The sequence below is a fragment of the Schistocerca americana genome, chromosome 6 (assembly GCF_021461395.2).
Source record: "Schistocerca americana isolate TAMUIC-IGC-003095 chromosome 6, iqSchAmer2.1, whole genome shotgun sequence".
Classification (NCBI taxonomy): domain Eukaryota; kingdom Metazoa; phylum Arthropoda; class Insecta; order Orthoptera; family Acrididae; genus Schistocerca; species Schistocerca americana.
This window is the reverse complement of record NC_060124.1, coordinates 488,384,287-488,402,495: the sequence shown is the minus strand read 5'-3', so window position 1 is coordinate 488,402,495 and position 18,209 is coordinate 488,384,287. Positions and strand designations below refer to the sequence as shown.

Genomic DNA, 18,209 nt, shown 5'->3' with positions numbered 1-18,209 from the left:
TGCCCGGTGAATATCATCTGCCAGCGTGTATAATGCCAACAGTAAGATTCGGAGGGGGTGGTGTTATGGTGTGGTTCAAATGGCTCTGAGCACTATGGGACTTAACATCTATGGTCATCAGTTCCCTAGAACGTAGAACTACTTAAACCTAAGGACATCACACAACACCCAGTCATCAAGAGGCAGAGAAAATCCCTGACCCCGCCGGTAATCGAACCCGGAAACACGGGCGCGGGAAGCGAGAACGGTGTTATGGTGTGGTCGTGTTTGTCATGGAGGGGTCTTGCACCCATTGTTATTTTGCGTGGCACTATCACAGCACAGGCCTACATTGATGTTTTAACGACCTTCTTGCTTCCCACTGTTGAAGAGCAATTCGGGGATGGAGATTGTATCTTTCAACATGATCGAGCACCTGTTCCTAATGCACGGCCTGTGGCGGAGTGGTTACACGTCAAAAACATCCCTGTAAAGGTCTGGCCTACACAAAGCCCTGACATGAATCCTATACAACACCTTTGGGATGTTTCGGAACGCCGACTTCTTCGTGCCAGGCCTCAACGACCGACACCGATACCTGTCCTCAGTACAGGACTCCGTGAAGGATGGGCTGCACATTCCCCAAGCAACCCAGCACCTAAGTGCACGGCCGGCAGGGGTGGCCGAGCGGTTCTAGGGGCTACAGTCTGGAACCGCGCGACCGCTACGGTCGCAGGTTCGAATCTTGACTCGGGCATGGATGTGTGTGATGTCCTTAGGTTACTTAGGTTTAAGTAGTTCTAAGTTCTATGGGGCTGATGACCTTAGACGTTAAGTCCCATAGTGCTCAGAGCCATTTGAACCATTTTTGAACCTAAGTGCACGTATACCTGCGAGAGCCGAAGCTGTCATCAAGGCTAAGGGTGGCCCAACACCTTATTGAATTCCAGCATTACCGAAGGAGGGCGCCACGAACTTGTAAGTCGTTTTCAGCCAAATGCCCGGATGCTTTTGATCACGTAGTGTATGTGTCTGAAAGACACTGGCTGTTACGCAGTGATGTCAGGATCCTAAGGTCACAATTACGTTTGCAAGTATCGTTGATACTACTTCAACTGAGAATCAGCCTTAATAGGTAGATGTAAAAGTAGATGTAACATGCAGTGTTACCTCGTTCCTAATGAGGACAATCCGAACAGGAATCTCAAGATCAGAGAGTATTCATTATCTCCAGGTAAAAAATAATAGAGGGTCTAAATATGTTTGATTGCATGGCTTTCTTTCTGCAGCAGCTGTTAAAAATCAACACTCACAATCTACCCTAGAAACAAATGAACAACCATAAACACTATAATACTGTGATGAATGCGAACACACATAAATGCGATTCTGTTTCCAAAAGTGAGGTTAAATGCAAAAACCTCAATGCAATGTAAGACAAGGTGCTAAAAGGCAAAAACTGCTAACAGTATACGTACTGTAAGGGTTTCTTTCGAACTCTGTCTCCGCTAACAAAGGGAAAGAAAGCAGTGGTTTGCAGAGTGTGTGGACAAGAGGCAGAAACACCGTAAATAAAATTCACGCCAATTTTTAAAAGAAATGCTGTTGTTAATCAACTGTATAACAGCCAAAACTTAGAAACATATGTATCCATACATCTAGAATGACCACAGATGACGCTTTGTACATAAATGTGAAACGTGTTTGGTGTAAAATTCCCCTTAATAGCAGTTATCTTAAGAGGGCGAAACCAATAATAATTGAATAACACGGGGATAAGAATGGAACGGGACTAGAGCTATGCCGCGACTGAAGCACAGCGATGAGATTATGAAAGATGTCGGCTGCAATTCCTACACGGAAATGAGGATCATGGTAGAGAGAGGCGAAGAATGTATCTGTACTACCAGGCTGCTGGCAATCTGAACTCGGATTGAGGGTAAGGAAGAAGAAGTTAGTAGTAATCTTTGACGCACTTTCAAATTACATGTATCGGCAGAAAAATGGGTAATTTCCAAGAATGATTGCCTATCGAAGTCGCGGGGTCCAAACGATACATATCGAACGTGCTATCGTAAATCGATCATGCGACACTGGTGGCGGGCGTTGTGATCAGTTATTTGTGATCATCATTTTTATCTGTTTCCCGTCGTTCCCTCAGTTGCTCTAAATTATATACCTCCGCGAATTATTTGTGAATTGCTAGGGAATCCCAGACGATTTATGTAGTTAGTGAGTGGGATGTGTGGTGTTCTTGACGTTTCTTCGGCGGATTCTCTCACATGGAAAATCTAATTCCAAGTTTATTCAGCGTAGAAAATTGTTCGACTTTTTGTCGCAACTATGGAGTACTACTGGACGAGGAAAGAAGGGACTGTGTAGACTGTGGCGGTGCGAAGTGTGTAAAACTTCGTAAGAACAGTTCGATGCTGAAATACCGTTTACAATTTCAGTGTGGACAGTGCAGGAAACGAACGAGTATCAGGAAGAATGCATGGTTCGACTCTTCCAAATTATCCATCCAGATCACCGTAATGGACTTTAACATGACAACACTGACGACGAGTGAGGTAAGTCGTCTCCTTTGCAATTAAAAGTATTTTTGTAACGCTCTTCTTTCGTCGTTGCTGTAGCGACCACCGTATAGATACTCACAACGCCCAGCACCAGAGTCGCATGATCGATTTACGATAGCACGTTCGATATGTATCGTTTGGACCCCGCCACTTCCATAGGCAATCATTCTTGGAAATTACCGAAAAATGCCTGCCTAGGTGAGTAAATATCATTTTCAAAGTCTTCTTTGAAATAGGTCGCGTATCTATGCTTCCCTGGCCTCCACATGCTCCACGATATCGAATTTACCTGAGATACGGGTTGTTAACCAGTATGAGTCGACCAGCAAACACAGTTGATGCTTTTTTTGTGAAGAAAGAGAGTGACACAGTATCTGTAAAAGTATAACAACAAACGAATTCAAGAAGTGATGCCATTGCAGCCATTAACCATTACGTCACTGGTTATAACCGACGGATAGTGTCGCAGATTTCTCATAACCCGCATTCGGACACGTATCCGTGCTGGAGTTGCCGTTTCCACAGCGTATAGCGTAGTTAGGTCGAGGGGGCGGTCCTGGCGCCAGTACCTTTGTTCCTGGGCGAGGAGGGCCCAGCCTCCGGCGCGGCTTCGATCGGCTGGGCGGCGGACACGGCGGCGTCTTTGGTGGGCGGCGAGGCGGCGTCGCTGTCCGTGCCATCTTCGCTGGTCCCAGTAGACATCCGCGCGCCGCTCTCAGCCGCCCGCCAGCATGCGTCGCGCCGACAGATAGCGTCGCTAGGCAACGGAAGTTGCGACTCGGCGACACCACTATTGATTGAATGGCTAAAGGGAGTCGATGTTTGAGCCAAGCCGTTAGATGTGGTGTACAAGAAACATGACCTCGCTCATACAATGCTTATCATAGAGATAGCAGACAAGGCAAAGGTCCCGAGTTCTAGTCTCGGTCCGGCACACAGTTTTAATCTGCCAGGAAGTTTCATCATATCAGCGCACACTCCGCTGCAGACTGAAAATCTCATTCTGGAAACATTCCCCAGGCCGTGGCTAAGCCACGTCTCCGCAATATCCTTTCTTTCAGGAGTGCTAGATGTGCAAGGTTCACTGGAGAGCTTCTGTAAAGTTTGGAAGGTAGGTGACGAGGTACTGGCAGAAGTAGAGCTGTGAGGACGGGGCGTGAGTCGTGCTTGGGTAGCTCAGTTGGTAGAGCACTTGCCCGCGAAAGGCAAAAGTACCGAGTTCGAGTCTCGGTCCGGCACACAGTTTTAATCTGCCAGGAAGTTTCACTATTTAGGCATTCTCTCAGTGTGCAAGAGAACGGAGAAAATTGACCGTATTTGACTCGGTTCCATTAATCGAAGAGACCCACAAGTACTCTTTAGTGAGACTGCTGAAACTAAGCTGTCCTTCGACGATTTCAAAAACATGTTCGTAATCGAAGAAGAATTGCAAGGTTTACAGACTATAGTAAATGTTAATGAACTCTTTCGTCGTTTCGCGGTAGAACGTTTCCGTATCTACGGGAAAAAACCGAAGAAATTGCGAGGTGCCGGGGTGGAGAAGAATTTGTACTTCTTTAATTCTGACGAATTTTGCATGAGAACGAGACATGCACTAGACCCCCTCCTTATCTACCACCTAATTAACTATGCGCACAACAGTAACGACGGGAAATGATGGTGGACCCTGCTAGCTGGTAAAATAAGGAGTGCACGCTCACAATAATTTAATAAAAACCGTGATCTACCCAGAGGAAAAAAAGAGAACTATATCATAATAAACGACAGGAAATCGGATCCTGCATATATCTACGAAATGATATGTGGCTTACACTGAGATTTATTATACATCAGAACATAAAGGCACATGATTATCGACAAAAAAATGGCTGTGAGCACTATGGGACTCAACTTCTGAGGTCATCAGTCCCCTAGACCTTGGAACTACTTAAACCTAACTAGCCTACGGACATCACACACATCCATTCCCGAGGCAGGATTCGAACCTGCGACCGTAGCGGTCTCGCGGTTCCAGACTGTAGCACCTAGAACCACTCGGCCACTCCGGCCGGATTATCGACACAAACAGTAGGTTAAAGGATAGGGTATTCTGAACTATTATGCGAATAAGAGTTGCCTGGAGAACAAGCGGCTCCTACTCTCTGTGATGCAACAGACTGACGATAATGACTGGAGGTCCTAATGAATCAAATCTCCTGACTATATAGCAGTATCGCAATTAGTAGTGAGAGCTCAAATGGGATCACATGGAGAAACAAGCAAGGTGGACCTGTAACAAAACGAGAGCGCTTGCTGCTGAGGGATTCAGTATGAAATTGATAAGGTCCTACAATGCCGGAGCCGGAAAATACTGTACCAGTATTGAAATCTGCCGCACGTCGTAGGTTGGCAGCGTCCTGATGATGTAGGCGCCGACTTCTGTCGTGCAGGAACTCTGTGTCAACCCCTGGCCTCCAAGGCTGTCCGAGAATTCTAAGTTCTGCCGGAAAAAGTGCGACTAAGTCGTAAGACTGTCCGACTCTAACGATGATCAGATCCCGAATCTGTGCGCCCGCACACTGCTCAACTCCCTACTCTCCTAGAAAAACCGCGAATCAGCATTCAGTGCTGATTGCAAAATTTCCCCACACTGTCTCGGAACATCATTCGCGCCAATAGTGACCGTTTCCTCCAATTTCGAGCAGGGCTTTATGACGTCAACTAGCCTCAGTTTAAGTTGACTAATCATGCCTCTGCTATTCAGATGAGGGCACTGAACTTGCCGTTTGACTGGCTACAAAAGCAACCTGCCTAGACCACCGGCCATCTGGCGCCAGACAGTCGCACCGAGCAGGGCACAGTCCACAAGTATTCTCAGAATCAAGAGGACAATGCTGTCAGTCGGTGCCAGGAGTCTTCGTTCCGGACGCTCCGGAACGGTAAACACATAAACTGCGTCGACACTCAGACGTCTCGCAGGTCGTTTCGCCCTGCATACAACAGGCGAAACTCGACCGACGTCAGTCGTTCCGCCAGGTGCTTAAGCCTATTGTACGAACCCCTCAGAATTCGGGGAAGTGCAGCCCCCAACCGGAAATGCAGTGTGCTGCGTCCTCTGATGCTCGCCTTACACAGGCCACACAGGGAAGTAACCCAACATGCGTAGGAATCAAGTGAAATGTATTTATGAGCTCTCAGTACAAATACTTTCATTACAATATCCTTATTCAGTCTGTTACCACCGTGCAATGACATAGAACATTAATAAAATTGATAAAAATGAGAGATGACATGCAAAAGAGGGCATGGAACCTCTCAAAATTTCCTCTCGTTCCACTGTTACTTATTACTAACCGGTTTACAGGGTATAAGTCCATCATTAGCTAACATTAAACCTGTTAGTAATACTCCGATCGTAATAAACAATAATTTTTACCCTGAAATGTCTATAACAAAGAGATATAGTCCTTTAGTATACGATAATAACATTAGTGGTGAACAATTTGAGCATGTCGCATCATATGAGTACACTGAAGAGCCAAAGAAACTGGTGTACCTGCCTAATAGCACCTAGGACCCCAAGAAGGCTGCAACACGACGTGCAATGGACTCGACTAATGTCTGAAGTACTGCTGAAGGGAACTGACAACATGAATCCTGAAGGGCTGTCCATAAATCAGTAAGAGTACAAGGTCGTGGAGACCTCTTCTGAACAGTAAATTGCATTGTCCTGCTGAAATTGCTCAAGTCCCTCGGAATGCGCAATAGACATGAATGGACGCAGGTGATCAGATAGGATGTTCACCTACGTGTCACCAGCCAGAGTCGTATCTCGGCGTATCAGGGGTCCGATATTACACCAACTGCACACGCCCCACATCGTTATAGAGCCTCCACCAGCTTGAACAGTCATCTGCGGACCTGGAGGGTCCATGGATTAATGAGGTTGTCTCTATCCCATAAACGAGACTCGTCCGACCGGCCAACATGTTTCCAGTCATCAACAGTCCAATGTCAGTGCTGACGGGCGAGGCGTAAAGCTTTGTGTCGTGCAGTCATCGAGGGTACACGAGTGGGCTTTCGGTTCCGAAAGCCCGTATCGATAATGTTCCGTTGAATGGTTCGCACGCTGTTGTTGATGGCCCAGCATTGAAACTGCAGCAATTTGTGGAAGGGTTGCACTTCTGTCATGTTGAACGATTCTCTTCCGTCGTCGTTGTCATGTTCTTGCGGGATCTTCTTCCGGGCGCAGCGATGTCGGAGGTTTGCTGTTTTACTAGTTTCTTGATATTCACGGTACACGCGTAAAATTGTCGTACGGGAAATCTCCACTTCATCGCTACCTCGGAGATTCTGTGTTCCATCGCTCGTGCGTCGACTATAATACTTTTGTGGCGGTGTTCGTAGTGACAAGCAATTCGCTGTAGAAACGGCTTACGAAGTCACCGCCACACTTTTAATAGCGGGCCGACCGGTCCGCTGGAACAGTGAACAGAAAGATGAAAACCCAAACACTCTGATTAAATAAAAGTCGGTACTTATCTTTATTATAGAAGATACAGAAACACCGTAGTGAACTCCGTGTCTACAGCGATCTGTCTAGTTCGAGTCGGAGCGGTTAGGTCAGCGTCGGCTGACGACAAACAACAACTCTGCTGCGATGAACACACAACTGACTAGCAAGTACACAATTCGGTGGCGAGTTTACAACTGAGCGGCGAATACAGAACTGTCCTAGCGCTCGCGACTCCAGCGCTTAAGAAGCCAGAAGCCAGCGGTGGCGCGCGCAGACTTGCGGCGATTTCCTGTATCGCTGGCGCTGCTTATGCGGACGGCGTCCGGACTTTGATGCTGCCAACCTTTTGGCAGCTGGCTCGGTTGGCATTACTGGCTAGGATATAACAAATACCACGTTCAAACTCATTTTAACCTTGATAACCTGCCATTGTAGCAGCAGTAACCGATCTAACAACTGCTCCAGATAATTGTCTTATTTACGCGTTGCCGACCGCAGCGCCGTTTTCTGACTGTTTACGTATCTCTGTATTTAAATAAGCATGATTATACCACTTTCTTTGTCGCTTCAGTGTATTTCGAGTTATAGCAAGAAGTAATGTTAAATGGGACGATTTCGTAATGTCGAGCGACTGGAAGACTTAGATTTTCCGAAAGGGTTGTGGCAAAAGTACAAGGCATTTTTAACGGGAATTGCGTGTAAGATGAAAGTGCCATCGATTCCTTATTTTTGTTCCAGAGTATGGAGTCATAATCAAGAAGGTGTTGTAAGACTACGCTTTTTCGTGTATATTTTTAAAGCGAATTTCCGATCGCAAGCAACGTTGTTTCTTGTCCAAAGAAATGCTGATAATTTCTTTTCAGCACTCAAACAACACGTAATTTAAATGAAATGTTTTTAAAACTGTGTGTGAAAAGAAGGACGTAGTGAGTAAATTTATGTTTTTTCGTTTTTCATGCTGCAACCAATGTTTGTAATATACACTAGAGCGAGCGAGCGAGCGAGCGAGAAAAAGAGAGAGAGAGAGAGAGACACAGAGAGAGAGAGGCGCTGCACGCCTGACGAGGATATTGCCATCTGTTGGGAATAATGAGCACTGCCGCACATCAGTGAGAGAGTGAAAAAACCTAAACAGCGCCAGTGGATATTTTTTAAAATTGTGGTAGTGACATAATGATTCTTTGCTTCTTAATATGCAACAATATTATTATAAATTATTGTCATTTTATGGAGAAGAAAATGTTCCGGAGTTCTGTGAACTAATGATAGATTTGTGTGTGGATGGATATGACAACAGTTTTGTGGAACTTGAAATACAAAGGGAGACAGAATGTAATTATTGCTGCTGAATATTTTAAAGTGATAAGGATGTACGTAAATTAAAATTTTTCCATTCTGTATGTCAATACATTGTAAGGTATCTGGAATTCTTATGATCTTTCATTATCCAGACTGCAGCCGTCAACTTTCCTTTAGCATTTCAACGCTAAAGGTGCAGAAGAATAATTATGGCTGTCTGCTGTTGATAAAAGTAATTAATTTCAAATCGGACCACGTTGCACACACGTGGGAGTCGATTACGACTTTTTCTCAGCCAGCCTGCCGTGTATTCAACAGGGGATTAAAATAAAGATATACTGGGTGATCAAAAAGTCAGTATAAATTTGAAAACTTAATAAACCACTGAATAATGTAGATAGAGAGGTAAAAGTTGACACACATGCTTGGAATGACATGGGGTTTTATTAGAACCAGGCGCTCCATCCCATATTGCTAGATGCGTGAAAGATCTCTTGCACGCATCGTTTGGTGATGATCGTGTGCTCAGCCGCCACTTTTGTCATGCTTGGCCTCCCAGGTCCCCAGACCTCAGTCCGTGCGATTACTGGCTTTGGGGTTACCTGAAGTAGCAAGTGTATCGTGATCGACCGACATCTCTAGGGATGCTGAAAGACAACATCCGACGCCAATGCCTGACCATAACTCCGGACATGCTTTACAGTGCTGTCCACAACATTATTCCTCGACTACAGATATTGCTGAGGAATGATGGTGGACATATTGAGCATTTCCTGTGAAGAACATCATCTTTGCTTTGTCTTACTTTGTTATGCTAATTATTGCTATTCTGATCAGATGAAGCGCCATCTGTCGGACATTTTTTGAACTTTTGTATTTTTTTGGTTCTAATAAAACCCCATGTCATTCCAAGAATGTGTGTCAATTTGTACCTCTCTACCTACATTATTCCGTGATTTATTCAGTTTTCAAATTTATACTGACTTTTTGATCACCCGGTATATCACAAGAGTTGGACGTATGTTTGACTTACAGATTAGACTTCGTAATGACATGGAATGTGTTAGATGAACAAAAGTTTTTTTTACATGTCATAATTCAACTTTTTAAAATCCTGTTGTTACTGATACATATCTAGAAATTCATAGAAAGCAATCGTGAACAATTACGGCTTGGTGACATGGCGGATTCTCATCCATAAGAAGTCCATCATTGTTTGGGAGCATGTCGTCAATGAATGGCTGCAAATGGTCTCCAAGTAGCTAAACATCCAGAGGGCGCAGTCCATTCCATGTAAACACAGCCCATACAATTATGGACCACCGCCAACTTGCACAGCCTCTTGTTGACAATTTGGGTCCATAGGTTCGTGAGGTCTGCGCCAGACTCGAACCCTACCACCACCTTATATCAACTGAAATCGGGACTCATCTGAGCAGGCCATGGTCTTTCTAGCGTTAAAAGGTTTTGCTTTTCACATTTAACCAAATATAACATTGATGATGATAATTTATGGCAATGTTTGCCGACAGGATAAAGAATGCAACCTTTAACACTAGATTGCGTACTCACGGCAGTTGTCCTTGGCCGTTTTTTTTGGTACGACTTGGAAAGAGAGAAAAATTATGAATGATCACCGATGCGTCGGTTCTCGATTGTGTTCAGGAGACGTACAGATTGATTGCGTGAAAATAGGTTCTCAAATGACCTCTTAACCCGGATTGCTTTCACGCAATCAGACTCTTCAATGAAATTACCTAAGGGACCTATTTGAACAATAAAAAAAATTGGAAATGAATGCAAAACAGTGAAATTTTGTAAAAAAAAAGTTGTCAGATCGGAAATTGAACACTTTAATGGTCTCCCAAATACACTCCTGGAAATGGAAAAAAGAACACATTGACACCGGTGTGTCAGACCCACCATACTTGCTCCGGACACTGCGAGAGGGCTGTACAAGCAATGATCACACGCACGGCACAGCGGACACACCAGGAACCGCGGTGTTGGCCGTCGAATGGCGCTAGCTGCGCAGCATTTGTGCACCGCCGCCGTCAGTGTCAGCCAGTTTGCCGTGGCATACGGAGCTCCATCGCAGTCTTTAACACTGGTAGCATGCCGCGACAGCGTGGACGTGAACCGTATGTGCAGTTGACGGACTTTGAGCGAGGGCGTATAGTGGGCATGTGGGAGGCCGGGTGGACGTACCGCCGAATTGCTCAACACGTGGGGCGTGAGGTCTCCACAGTACATCGATGTTGTCGCCAGTGGTCGGCGGAAGGTGCACGTGCCCGTCGACCTGGGACCGGACCGCAGCGACGCACGGATGCACGCCAAGACCGTGGGATCCTACGCAGTGCCGTAGGGGACCGCACCGCCACTTCCCAGCAAATTAGGGACACTGTTGCTCCTGGGATATCGGCGAGGACCATTCGCAACCGTCTCCATGAAGCTGGGCTACGGTCCCGCACACCGTTAGGCCGTCTTCCGCTCACGCCCCAACATCGTGCAGCCCGCCTCCAGTGGTGTCGCGACAGGCGTGAATGGAGGGACGAATGGAGACGTGTCGTCTTCAGCGATGAGAGTCGCTTCTGCCTTGGTGCCAATGATGGTCGTATGCGTGTTTGGCGCCGTGCAGGTGAGCCCCACAATCAGGACTGCATACGACCGAGGCACACAGGGCATCATGGTGTGGGGAGCGATCTCCTACACTGGCCGTACACCACTGGTGATCGTCGAGGGGACACTGAATAGTGCACGGTACATCCAAACCGTCATCGAACCCATCGTTCTACCATTCCTAGACCGGCAAGGGAACTTGCTGTTCCAACAGGACAATGCACGTCCGCATGTATCCCGTGCCACCCAACGTGCTCTAGAAGGTGTAAGTCAACTACCCTGGCCAGCAAGATCTCCGGATCTGTCCCCCATTGAGCATGTTTGGGACTGGATGAAGCGTCGTCTCACGCAGTCTGCACGTCCAGCACGAACGCTGGTCCAACTGAGGCGCCAGGTGGAAATGGCATGGCAAGCCGTTCCACAGGACTACATCCAGCATCTCTACGATCGTCTCCATGGGAGAATAGCAGCCTGCATTGCTGCGAAAGGTGGATATACACTGTACTAGTGCCGACATTGTGTAAGCTCTGTTGCCTGTGTCTATGTGCCTGTGGTTCTGTCAGTGTGATCATGTGATGTATCTGACCCCAGGAATGTGTCAATAAAGTTTCCCCTTCCTGGGACAATGAATTCACGGTGTTCTTATTTCAATTTCCAGGAGTGTACAATCGAGACACCGCGATAAAGAGCGAACCTGTAACAAAGCTCATTTAAACATAAATATTGTTTGTGGTTAATTTAAAGAAACGAATAAGCATAGATTTTCTGTACAGTGAAGCATCAATATATTCTTAAAGAACAAAGGCGTTAAACTATAAACATTAACAAATTTACAATGAATACAAAACTTACATTTTTATGTTTTTCTCCTACATGGAGCAGTCCAACAGTCGCTGCTTTTGTATGTGCGATATTTTGTAAAAATTAAATGTCCTGGCATGCGCGTAAGTATTGTTTATCGTCACAAGGTTTACAAAAGCGTTTTTTTTTTTCTTGGTGATAACGTGGTTTTTCACACTAAATGAAATATAACTTGTAGCGGTGCTTAATTCGGCGACCAAACATCAAAGGTAATGAAGTACATGTTAACATATCGGCGACCAGAAGTACAACTAACTATAAAGACTCTAGAATTTTCCTAACAAATGATAAATTGTTCTTTCTTCTGTTTCGCAGCTTCTTGCTATCAAGCGTTGCGGCAATGATTTTAAATATCTGCGCCCAGCGAGTCATAGTGTAAAGTACCTTTTAAACGCTGGCCGCGCGTCTTGGTATAGGCGCACGTTATAAACAGATTTCATTTCTTTACTCTCGCGTTGTCATGCTTAGTATCATTACAAACTACAGCTCGGTGGCTATCCTTTTCTCATATGCAAAATGTCTGAAATCCAATAATATCGCATCTTCCAGTTGCCTAGTATCCTACCAATATGCCATTATTTTCATCATGGCAGCGACAACAGCAACCGTTACGAAATTGTGTCGAATGGAAAACAGCCCAGACAATTTTGTAACGGTTGCTGTTGTCGCTGCCATGATGAAAATAATGAAGTATGTACCTGCCCAGGTAGTGAAGGCAGCATATAGGTCTTTAAAAATTATGAAAACAGGACTTCTGAAGAAGGCTATATTATTATAGCAGGCACCATGGTCAAGGTTTAAAATGAACAGATTTTTAGTGCAACTGTGGGCTGTTTTTCATTCGAGCCAACCAAAATGGTTTCGAGCCCAGGAGAGGCGCTGCAGCCGACGATGTGCTGTTAGCAAAGGCGCTCTGTCGTTAACGGCCATAGCCCATCAACGCCAAATTTCACAGAACCGTCCTAACGGATACGTTCCTCGAACGTCCCACATTGCTTTCTGCGGTTATCTCACGCAGTGTTGCTTGTCTTTTAGCACTGACAACTCGGCACAGACGCCGCTGCTCTCGATCGTTAAGTGAAGGGAGTCGGCCACTACGTTGTCCGTGCTGAATGGTAATACCTAAAATATGGTATACTCGACGCGCTCTTGACACTGTGGATCGCGGAGTATTGAATTTCGTAACAGTTTACGAAGTGGAACGTCCCATGCATCTAGCTCCAACTACCATTCCGCGTTCAAAGTCTGTTAATTCCTGTCGTGCTGCCATAATCACGACGGAAATATTTTCACATGTATCACCTGATAACAAACGACAGCTCTCCCAATGCACTGACCTTTTATACACTGCTGGCCACCGTAAATGCAACACCCTGAAGGAAGCATCCGAATCAAGTGCAATTTACACCATGGATTTGCAGCGATGAGATATGCAACTGATTAGAATTTCAGCTCAGACGCACATCACGCGCGCCTGTGGCGCCACCTCATAGCGCCATTTAAGGCTTGGCGATTTCGACGAATGTACGTTCGGCACGTGTGTTTACCTTGTGGTTGTTTCACAAGACGATCAGTTATGCCTCGTAGACAACAGCGAACATCGTTTGATCAAGTATCCGAGTTCGACAGAGGAAGGATAGTGGCTTACCGAGATTGTGGATTATCATACAGAGAAATCGCTAGTCGTGTTGGACGAAACCAAACAACTGTAACGCGGATATGTGACCGTTGGATGCAGGAGGGTACGACGGACCGACGTGGTCGATCGCATTTACCTCGGTGCACCACTGCACGTGCTGATAGGCAAACTGTGCGCATGGCAGTGACGGATCGCTCAGTGACATCCCGAACCATAGCACAGCACATTGCGTCTGTAACGCATCATCCAGTGTCTGCGCGTACCATTCGACGCCGTTTACAGCAGAGTGGTCTGTCCGCAAGACGTCCATTGCTTCGTCTACCATTGACGCAGAACCACAGACGTCTCCGTCGCCAATGGTGTGATGACAGACGGATGTGGACGACAGAATGGAATGACGTTGTCTTTACTGACGAGGCTCGCTTCTGTCTGCAACATCGCGATGGTCGGATTCGAGTGTGGAGACACCGTGGAGAGAGGATGCTGGACAGCTGCATTATGCACCGCCACACTGGTCTTGCACCGGGTATTATGGTATGGGGCGGTATTGGATATTACTCTCGCACGCCTCTAGTACGCATTGCCGGTACTTTAAATAGCCGGCGCTACATATCCGAGGTGCTGGAGCCAGTTGTCCTTCCTTACCTTCAGGGCTCGGCCACAGCCATATTTCAACAGGATAATGCGCGACCACACGTGGCACGCATTGTCCAAAGGTTCTTCGTCAATAACCAGATTGAAGTGCTTCCCTGGCCGGCTCGCTCTCCGGATCTTTCGCCGATAGAAAACATGTGGTCCATGGTTGCTCAACGAGTGACCCAGATTACATCCCCACCTGCCACACCAGATGATCTTTGGCAACGTGTGGAAGCTGCTTGGGCTGCTGTACCCCAGGAACACATCCAACGTCTCTTTGACTCAATGCCGAGACGAGTGGCAGCGGCGATCTCCAACAATGGCGGCTACTCTGGCTACTGATTCTGGCAGGAACCACATGTCACAGATGTCTGTAAACGTGATCATTTGATACTTGGTCAACATGTTATCTACAAAATAAATTTTGTTCTGCTACCTCTTGTCTTTCTTGGTGTTGCATTTACGGTGGCCAGCAGTGTACCTTGTGTGCGCGGTACTATAGCCATCTGTAATGTGCATATCGCTGTCACACGACTTTTGTGACCTCAGTGTAAACCTAAGCAACGCTCGTATAGTATATTTATTAATGTTTTTTCCTAAAAGGCACGGAAAGAGAGACAAGGGAAAATATCGATTGAAAATAAATTTCCAAGAAAGGATTGTACTTACAGCGCACACGAGGACTCTGCAAATAATTTTTCAAGAAGGGTTTGTAATTAAAGCGTACGGGATTCCGTATTTCGTTATTTTCATTTCGTCCTTCTAGCAGCCCTCGGCCATGCACGAGTACTATGATGTTCAGAAGTGCCCGAACGACCTGAACTGGGTTCCGACTGATATGCGTGCAGCCCACAAACCATAGCTATCTTGCAAGTCCTGTAATATTTTTGCAGTGCACTGTTTTGACCATGCAGAAAGTGTACTACGAGAGACCACTAGAAAATACTGTCCTTTATGGCAGTCCGTGCAGATGTAAAATGACACCATGATCCTCCAAATAATAGGTTCAAACGGTTCAAATGGCTCTGAGCACTATGGGACTTAACTTCTGAGGTCATCAGTCTCCTAGAACTTAGAACTACTTAAACCTAACTAACCTAAGGACGTCACACACATGCATGCCCGAAGCAGGATTCGAACCCGCGACCGTAGCGGTCGGTCGGTTCCAGACTGTAGCGCCTAGAACCGCTCGGCCACCCCGGCAGGCACAAATACTAGGAAACATGTTATTTGAGGTGAGACAGTCCTTAACCCTTGTTATCTCAACTTTAATGCAACACTACCTTTCAAAAGCATTACCACACTCATTACAAATTGTCATGTAAATCAAATGGCTCAAATGACTCTGAGCACTATGGGACTTAACAGCTATGGTCATCAGTCCCCTAGAACTTAGAACTACTTAAACCTAACTAACCTAAGGACATCACACAACACCCAGTCATCACGAGGCAGAGAAAATCCCTGACTCCGCCGGGAATCGAACCCGGGAACCCGGGCGTGGGAAGCGAGAACGCTACCGCACGACCACGAGCTTCGGACATGTAAATCATTTAGTAACCCGTAGGAACAATTAAATGTTTTTATGAACAAGACATTTTGAGACAGTATCTCGACTCCTAGAATTATATGACAATTTGGAATATTTTTGCTCTCTAAAAGGTTTTCCCACACCAGCTAAACTTCGTTACTGTGGCAGGAGGTTTTCCAAAAACTGGTTGTTAAGAAAAACGCTATTAACACCGGGAATCCGTCTACGTAAGCCTCAACATAAACAGAGTACCACCTGAAATTTCACTGTAGTCATGATTCCCGAGCAATTATTTATGCACATGTTTGAAGTTTAAATGACACGGCGAACATTTTTGTTCTGGATCTGACTTGAAACCCAGCACCTATAACCATTGCTAACCAAGCAAAGCTTTCGTGCCTGACCGAGACTCAATAATGGCACCGATTGTCATTGCTAATTAGGCATAAAAAGAAGTGAAATATCAAAGATTTCACCAGTATTAGTAAGCCAATCGGAAGTAGAAAAGAAATGAAAATTTTTGCACTGAACCGGGAATCCTATCAAGATACTTATCTCCCTCTTAACTAAACACAATAGACATTTAACATACTGTACTTCATTCACAAGTAACAAAATGTGCAAATGTTTAAAATTAAAGTGTTACGATGTAGAATTTTGTAACGGGGTTTCGTAGCCAGCATATAATCGGGCTGTTGACTATGTAGAACCATCTGTTACATACCGAATTTTTTCACCAGCAGGCAGATGTTTGAATCTGAATCGAGGATATAATTCTTTTTACATGACCAGGAATAGAAGCCAGCAACTACCACTATTGTTTACTAACCGTCAACAGACTTTAAGTGTCAATTATTTGGTCCCCAGCAGTAATGTGTTTGCATGTTTCAATAGAAATAACGGCCGCCATAGTTATTGTTGACAACACATGGAGAGACATTAACAAAGAAAATTACTTTTACGTAGAAGTTCGATTTTCACATGACAGTGCTTGAAATGGAATGAATATTTTTGTGCTGCATCAGCATTTGAACCCAGAGACGAGCCTTTCGTGGAGACCTAGAGGAGTTTGCAAACTGGTGGAAAACAACGAAATGATCGAACTACGTCGTTCCGAGAGGGTCAACTACTGCGAAAGAGGAGGTCCAAATTCCAGTCACAGTTCGGCAAAGAAATTTTCAGCGACCCAATTTTAAGTAAAATAAGAGCTCTGTGAATAAACGACCATTTCTTCATTAAATAAAATAAAATGTCTGGTGTAAGAAAGCTTACAGTTGACAGAGTTTTGTGTTTTTCGCGACTTTCGCCTCTGTTATGGTCCAACCTAAAGCGGTTCTGCCACCGTTGCTAGCAAAGGAATATGATGTTTAGTCGTGTTTTGAGTTCGCATGTGTGGCAGGCAGCTTGCAATTAACTGCTGCCAAATCCCAACCGAATGACACGTACCACCACAAACAATACTCGATAAACCGTGAAATATTACAAAGTATTCGCGTAGTAAACAAGTTCCCTAGAACGGTGCACCACTGACACACACCACTCTCCCTTTCCTTACGCTGCTGTATTTCATCCACTGTAGTAAATAGTTCCCTCTCTGTTTTCAAAGCCATCGATTGATATTTAAGTAATATGGGTCGAAAAGGTCGCGAAACTACAAAAGAAGAGAGAGAAATCTGAATCAGGCTGTTTCGAAGAGTAACATCTACCAGTACAATGAAGGCTATTATGCACAGGTTTAATGAAAAGAGCACGTAAAAACCAGTTACAAAGTTTGTCGTCTAGAAATTTTATCCAAGGTTGAAAAATGACAGGTACTTATAGAAGTCAAGAAAAACCAAGATCTCCTGCGTGCTTCTGCAGTTCACATGCGTACAGGAGTATATTTCAGTACATACTGTAAGAAATGTACATTATGGAGATGGGTACTGAGCCCGAACAGCCAGTAGAAAACCATATATCAGTAAAATCAATAGAAAGAAGCGAATTGCATTTGCAAGAGAACATAAATCCTACGGGTTTGATTTCCGGAAGAAGATTGCATTAACTAACGAGAGACGATTTAAGTTTTTTAAGTCAAATGGGCGAGTAACAGTCTGGAGGACAAAGAATAATGAACTTCAAGAGTGAAATATAACAGCGTCGTTAAACATGTAGGAGATTCATTACTTATCTCGGGCTGCACAAGTGCAAATGGTGTGAAGGATTTGTGTTTTATTGTTGGAATTATGGACCACAGATTCACATAAACATCCTAAAACAAAATATGTACAAAAGTGTATATAATATGAGTCTTTCTGCGGAGTATATTTCAACACATGAAAATTATCCAAAACATACCCTGCTGGATGCCGACATCACCGCAATCCCTAAATATTTATTCAATGCAGAATTTTGTGGAATGTACTTATCTAAAGTATGAGGAATCATCAGATATCCAATAGGAATGGTCTTAAGTACGCTCTATCTGAGGAAAGGCAAAAAGTTACAGTGCAAACAACAGAATCTCTCGTGAAATCCAAGGGAAGGAGAATGAAAGAGGCTACAAAGAGGAATCGATAACATTCTATGTTCAGA

The 18,209-nt window shown here is 45.0% G+C and overlaps 1 protein-coding gene across 1 annotated transcript in view; it reads right to left on the bottom strand.

The window, feature by feature from the left end:
* Nucleotides 1-17,990, bottom strand: part of LOC124620241 (testis-specific serine/threonine-protein kinase 4-like) — a 132,820-nt gene extending 114,830 nt beyond the window's left edge. The window contains exons 1-2 of the mRNA XM_047146909.1: nt 17,973-17,990; nt 17,802-17,886 (exon numbers count right to left, since the gene is read on the bottom strand). Of these exons, the coding sequence (XP_047002865.1) occupies nt 17,802-17,886; nt 17,973-17,990 (103 nt within the window). The remainder of the gene's footprint in view (nt 1-17,801; nt 17,887-17,972) is intronic.
* Nucleotides 17,991-18,209: the final 219 nt, after the last annotated feature.